General features: G+C 42.2%; 1 protein-coding gene across 2 annotated transcripts; it reads right to left on the bottom strand.

Annotated features, from left to right (window-relative positions):
• Window positions 1-204: 204 nt before the first annotated feature.
• On the bottom strand, window positions 205-6,101 carry htatsf1 (HIV-1 Tat specific factor 1). 2 transcript variants are annotated; one of them, XM_040149886.1, is made up of 11 exons: window positions 5,885-6,101; window positions 5,670-5,807; window positions 4,975-5,139; window positions 3,817-4,051; window positions 3,531-3,578; window positions 3,270-3,424; window positions 2,017-2,180; window positions 1,782-1,878; window positions 1,590-1,679; window positions 1,345-1,482; window positions 205-854 (listed from the first exon to the last, which is right to left on the bottom strand). In XM_040149886.1, the coding sequence occupies exons 3-11, from the start codon at window positions 5,137-5,139 to the stop codon at window positions 567-569; spliced, it is 1,380 nt and encodes a 459-aa protein (XP_040005820.1). In that variant the 5' UTR covers window positions 5,670-5,807; window positions 5,885-6,101; the 3' UTR covers window positions 205-566. The 2 variants fall into 2 exon arrangements, with proteins under 2 accessions (XP_040005820.1, XP_040005821.1); XM_040149887.1 differs by lacking the exon at window positions 5,670-5,807.
• Between the last annotated feature and the right edge of the window lie 38 nt (window positions 6,102-6,139).

Here is a 6,139-nt window from a genome sequence, read left to right as displayed (position 1 = left end):
TCTGCATATTTTAGCAGTTTGGACGCAGTTGTACAACGAGCAGTCGTGTTTCATGACAGTTCTCGATTCGGTGGGGAGATATAAAATAAAGAATCTATATTTTTTTTAATATAGATTTTTTTTTAAACTCTAATATACTCCAAGAAGTAAAGAAAAAATCAGAGCAAATTACTGGTATTTAAAATAAATGTAATGAGCACTGAATCTGAACAATCTTCTACAATTCAAATCCTACACAGTTTCAGTCTAAGTTATCTTTTGTAATTCATCTAAATTTGTAAGTGTTATCAACACAATACTCTAAACAAACTGACACACTGAAATAAAGTAAAGCTGTGTATTTAAGGAAAAAACGTCTTTTCAAATGCATGACTAATTACAATATAAACCAAAAAGATGAAAATAGGACAGACAAGATCACAATTTTATTTTTCTACATTACAAAAGAGCTCAAACTGTCCAAATTCCCCCTGCTCCTTCTCCACCTGCCATGATCAAAACAGAGCTTTGCAGCAGTTCTAATCCTAATTGGCTGCCATGGGGACCAAAGGTGTGCATGCAAGTGTCTAGGCTTCCTCATCATCACTTCCTGCCAGGCTGCTGTCTGTAGAGTCCATGTCCTGTCCCTCTTGTTGCGAGGGTTGCGGTTCTCTTTCGGGGTGCTGTTCAGGCTCTGTGGTGTTGGAGGGCTCCGTGGGTTCTGTGGCTTTGCCTGTCTCTGCTGGTTTGGTGGTGGTGGTGGTGGTGGTGGTGGTGATGGTGTTGTTGTTGTTCGGCTGGCCTTTGTCGCCTACCTCGAGGAAAGTAGACCAACCCTTCAGTCGTTCCTCTCGCTCTCGCGACGTCTCCTCCACCTGCGCAAAAACAATTAACACGACTTCTTACCAGAAGTAGAGTACTCCAGGGATTCAGCGTCGCACTCCCTAACACTGCAGAAACCATGATTACATTTTCACAGACTTGTCAGAGCTGCTCCAGAGCCACAGAACAAGTTATACATCTGTTTCCACGGGCTGAGTATTACTCATTATTAATGAACTGATCCTGATGTGTAAAATCCGCTGAGTTCCCCCTTACGGACACACTTGATTTTGTTACCACAGCCCCAGAACTCCACTGCTGCACAATTTCAGTGTTTTTATAGATACACAAGCAGAATGTGTGGCTGAAGGGCATTACGGGTCGGAAAGAGTGCAAACCAAGAGGCTTGGGCTACTAGCAGCCTCATATAGTGATGGTACACAATCTTCTCCTACAAGCTGTAGTCAACATTACTGTGTTCCTTTTATTAGTTTGGCTGTGCATCCCTAGTTGCCCACAGATCTCAAAATATTTTTGGTATACCTGATAGTCTGTTGTTCCATCCCAAAGCTGAGCAGACAACTGCCTTCCTCCAAACCAACGACCATTGAACGACTGAATGCATGCATCGGTTTGCTCGGGCTCCTTGAATGCGACTGAGGCCACGCCGTCTGGGTGTCTCTGCAGCACAAGCGCAACCACATACCAGCTCTTTATCGATGCCACTGATGCAAATTTCAAACCATTCTACTATGACTTTAAAGCAGCACTAGTGACATTAAACTCACATCAAAGAGGATGACCTTCTTGACCTCCCCGAACTTCTCACACTCTGTCCGCAGATCTTCACGATACTCATTCAACACCAGTGGGTCTTCCTAGAAAAGGCCAACATGGAGAGCAAAGAGATTAATACTGATAATGGACAGTGTCTGTGTGTGTGTGTGTGTGTGTGTGTGCATGTGTGTTCCTCTCCACACCTCAAAGTCACTGGGATGGAACATGTTCCTGATGATGACAACTTTTTCGTGCCTCTTCCTCACTTCTCCTTTCTTCTCTGGCCTCCAGTCCAACTGTCTACATGGACAAAGACACACAGGGACAAGACAGACATGCTCAATTATGTGTCTGCTCTTAATCCACTTCAGCATTGTGGGGAGTGGAGTTTATCCCTGCATGCAGAGTGGGAGGTTAAATAAAAAGAACAGAGTTTACTTCTGTTGCTGCTTCAGCTTCTTCCTATAATCTTTACTCTTCTTCTTCTTCTTACTGGCGTCATACTGGCCCTTTAGCTCAAACCGTGCTGCTTCCACGTGGAGTCTGTAACCTCTGACCTCTGACTCGTCAATCAGGCGCATAGCCAATTCCACCGACTCCTTCTGCAGAAAGTCACACACACACACACACACACACACACACACTGTCAGTATAATGCAAATACTGACTAGTACTTCTGCCGTGTATCGTGTCATTCAAAGCCACAGGCTAAGAGACACAAGACAAAGAAAAGAGTGAATACTGAGGTTGCATTCATCAGCTGGTCATACAGAGGACTAGGAATGAATGCTAATGTTGCTCCACGTCTTTTATTGCAAACTTGTTAGCAATATCAACTTTACAAAGTGATAATATTTCAGGGCTGTGTGGCTGTCATCTTGTTTTGGAGTTCTTCTGCTGTCTAGTATGCTTTTTGTGCAGCTGTTAGGCTTACGCAATTGTACTATTTCTTTGAGAGTGAGAACACTTTTGTTTTTGAGCCAAACAGAGAAAAAGTCTGCCTGGGTCCACGGCTCTAACACACAAAACATGCATTTTGAATATGCAGCCAAAAGTCAAAAGGTCATGTTTCTAACTTGGTGTGGAAAATCTGATGATGTGATTCAACCAGTTTGGACATTCAGCATGTTTACATGCACTTAAGTATGTGGGTTACAATTGGTTTTCTACAGTAAGATGATTTCTTTACTGTCAAATACATAACAAACACTTGTATTCCACAACCGGGGCGGGAGATTTGAGGAACCAGATTTCCCCAGGTTATTTTCTCCTAGGGAACACCAATTTCTGGGGCATGTTTGTAATTGTTTTTTACAAGTACCTGTGTGTATTACAGTATAGTAGTACTGGGTATTACGTTTGTGTTCATTACATGATGCACACTGACCCAAAAAGCATTTTTCTTATGCATAATAATTGGAAAAGGAGCAGCTGTAAAATGTTGAATACATTTTTCTGAGCATTATAAACCCAGAGAAATTACTCTTTTTGTTATAAGAATTTGATCCATTCGGTCCAATATAATTGGGAAGCGTAGGAGAGCCACATGATTAAATTATTTTATACCTGAGTAACCTGATTAATTAAGTGCATGTAAATAAAGTTAACTGAGTTGATGAATTTTCCATCATGCGGACCCTCATGGACAGGAGGACATGGAAACGATAAATTAAGCAAAAGGAGAGGCTAACCTTGAGATAGCAGCAGAGGCCATCTCCCTTCAGATTTCCTTCTTTGTCTTTGTAGAGTTTGACCTTGTACTCCTCAGTGATGGGGTCCCGCATCACAATGCCGCACTTGGACATCAATTCAACAAACTCTTCGGTGCTGATGTCAGGGGGCAGACCTTAGGTAAGGAGACCAGGAGAGAAAAATAAGAGAGAGTGAGAGATAGGACAATCAGAGTCAGCTATTCATTGGACAATATGAAAAAAAATGTTAGCGATACCAACCTGACACATAGACGTTTGTGTTTTTGTTGTCATCGATATCAAACCATCCTACATGCACAAAAAAGGGGAAGAAAGCCTTTATCAAAAGATGCATTTTATACAAACTTAAGCATAGAAATTGTATGTATAAATCTATACTGTAGACAAACACGATCACTATTTTTAGACAGTAAGAAAGGTGGAATCATACGCAAATGAGTGTACCTCTTAAAAAATACAAAACAAGAATGTCTATTTGTACTGAGCTGGTTTTCTCTATTCTCTCTGGTTGTGGATGTTGCTTTACCTGGCTCTGCTTTCCTCTTCTCCCCTTTCTGCTTGGCCTCTTTGGCTAGAGTCTCATGCTGGTCTGGGTCAGGATTCTGGGTGGCATCTCCTGTGTTCTGCTTTACTGAAGGTTTGCCGTCTGGTTCGGGGGCTGCTGGGTCAGTGCTGCTCACTGTAGCATTGTTTGTATCTGGATCTCCCTCCTGAGTGAAGCCATAGTTGGCCTGGTAAGCTGCGATGAAGTCCTCGGTTATCTAGGAAAATGAAGCAAACCTACTTAACACTAACACGGAAACTGGCTCTGACCAGTTTTGCCACACCTCATAGAAGTTGTAGCTGTTCAAAGTTAATGCTTTACAGGCAAAAAAAAACCCTTCACTTGTGCATTCATCCGTGACAGATATTGGATCATATTTTATCCAGATAGTGCTTGAGTCCAACTGCATTGGATTGCAGCTCATACGTGAAATTAGAATACATCTCAAGTGAAAACTTGTGATTGAATTTCGATATCCTAAGTCTCAAGTTTATTGAAGCTTCAAGATAAAACAGGTTATGTTAGGATTCTTATCCATCACGCAGTAACATCAGGGAGGCGTCTGACCGGTCCCAAATTCATTCTGCAGCATGACAACGTGTCCAAACATACAGCCAGAGTCGTACAGAGATATCTCAAACAACAAGAAGATCAATGAGTCAACAGATGGCATGGCCCCCACAGAGCCCTGATTTCAACATCGCGGAGTCATACTGGCATTACATGAAGAGAGAGAAGACACTGAGAAAGCCGAAATCCACAGAAGAACTGTGGCAAGTTCTTCCAGAACAACCCACCTGCCAACTACCTTGCAAACTATGCACAAGTGTACCGGGGAGAGCTGGTGTTGTTTTAAAGGCAAAGGTCACACCAAATATTGATTTAGTTTTTTTTTTCTGTTTACTGCACTTTGTTTGAAGTTACTTGATAAATAAAAACTATTGATGGCATCTTATTGAAAGCCCCCTCACTTTACTTTTAGTGTCTACAACTTGCACAGTACTGTATATAAGAATGTTTGCTGCAAATACAATACCAAAAAAGGCAGCGAGAGGGAACAGAAACTCATCGATTTAGAGATGTTAAAAAACAAACAGGATGTAGGAAAACAAAAACTGAGAGGCAAATAAATGTTCGTACTTTAGGGAACCAGGCCTTCTTTTCATGGTCCCAGTCATAAACAGTCCCATCCTCTGGATCGGTGTAGGTGTAGGGGTCAGAGCCATCCTCATTTTTCTGGCTGTAGAGTTCCTGCATCCGCAGCTGCTCCAAAAACTCTTTGTTGGCTTTTGATTCACCACTCATCTGCAACAAGAATGTAACAAAGAAGTAGTGTTGATTTAATAGCCTGCTTTGCAATGTCCTGTTTAATATTTCAGAAGCTGTTGCAATATGAGGCTGTCACAGTCTTGCAAATGTTTAGTATGATGTGGTTACTATCCATCAAAAGTTAGAACAGAAAGCACAGAAGCTCAACAGGGGTCTTTCCTCTGCATTCATAGATTTAGTAAAAATATCTCTAATGGAGACACTAAACTGCAGAAAAAGGTGGTGTGTGTGTGGTTTAACAATGACGGTTGTCTGTGGCCAAAGCAGGATAGTAAACACATACTGTATGCTACTGTCCGATTCGAGTCAGTGCTATAAAAACAAAGAATAAACTTTACTTAGTCTATAAAATAATGCAATGTCTAACCCGCTCTTGACACACGACTGCCCGCAACAAAGATCTTTTACACACACGCCATTAGGCGACCAAACATATCGTGCCTCTGACACTCTCAACCCCGTAACTCGTGAATGAGGTGTGAGCCGGTCGTTTGATTTCAACACACCGTGATGGCTGGGAGCTGACGGCTTGACTCGACGTTAGCTAGCTGATGTGGACCTATTAAACCCTGCCGTCTGTGCTCACAGGGCTGCTGTGGTTCGGTTCACACCAGGATAATTTACTGCCGCACATCTGGTAACACCTGACGGTCGGTACTTGAGAGTTTTAGTAACGGTGATGAGTTAGTTAATGTTAGCCGTCATTGCTAGTTAGCGTTACCTTCTACAAGCAGATACCAGGCAGACTAAAATCTGCGAAGGTTAACGAAACAGATCCCCACGTCTAAAGAGCCAATCACAGAACAAACTACAGTGTTTAGACAATGTAGCTTGTGTTTTTAATTAATTTTGCTTTAGAATTATCGTTAATTCAGTGCCTGCTAACGTTTTGCCCCCTGTCCGCGATGACACTTGAACGAAGTACTTCCGAAGTCAGATTCCAAATGCGCATGCGTGACAACTGGGAACGGGGCAC

This window comes from Xiphias gladius, chromosome 17 (assembly GCF_016859285.1).
Source record: "Xiphias gladius isolate SHS-SW01 ecotype Sanya breed wild chromosome 17, ASM1685928v1, whole genome shotgun sequence".
Classification (NCBI taxonomy): Eukaryota; Metazoa; Chordata; class Actinopteri; order Istiophoriformes; family Xiphiidae; genus Xiphias; species Xiphias gladius.
The sequence above is the reverse complement of the archived record's forward strand: the minus strand, read 5'-3'. Positions and strand labels throughout refer to the sequence as shown.

Bases quoted from the DNA above. Each gene is read 5' to 3' on its own strand.
- htatsf1 (XM_040149886.1), bottom strand. From the start codon at position 5,139: ATGAGTGGTGAATCAAAAGCCAACAAAGAGTTTTTGGAGCAGCTGCGG. The intron at 3,579-3,816 runs GTAAAGCAACAT...TTGTGCATGTAG, and splicing joins GAAGAGGAAAGCAGAGCCAG to GATGGTTTGATATCGATGAC. The intron at 1,483-1,589 runs GTGAGTTTAATG...CTTGTGCTGCAG, and splicing joins AGAAGGTCATCCTCTTTGAT to AGACACCCAGACGGCGTGGC.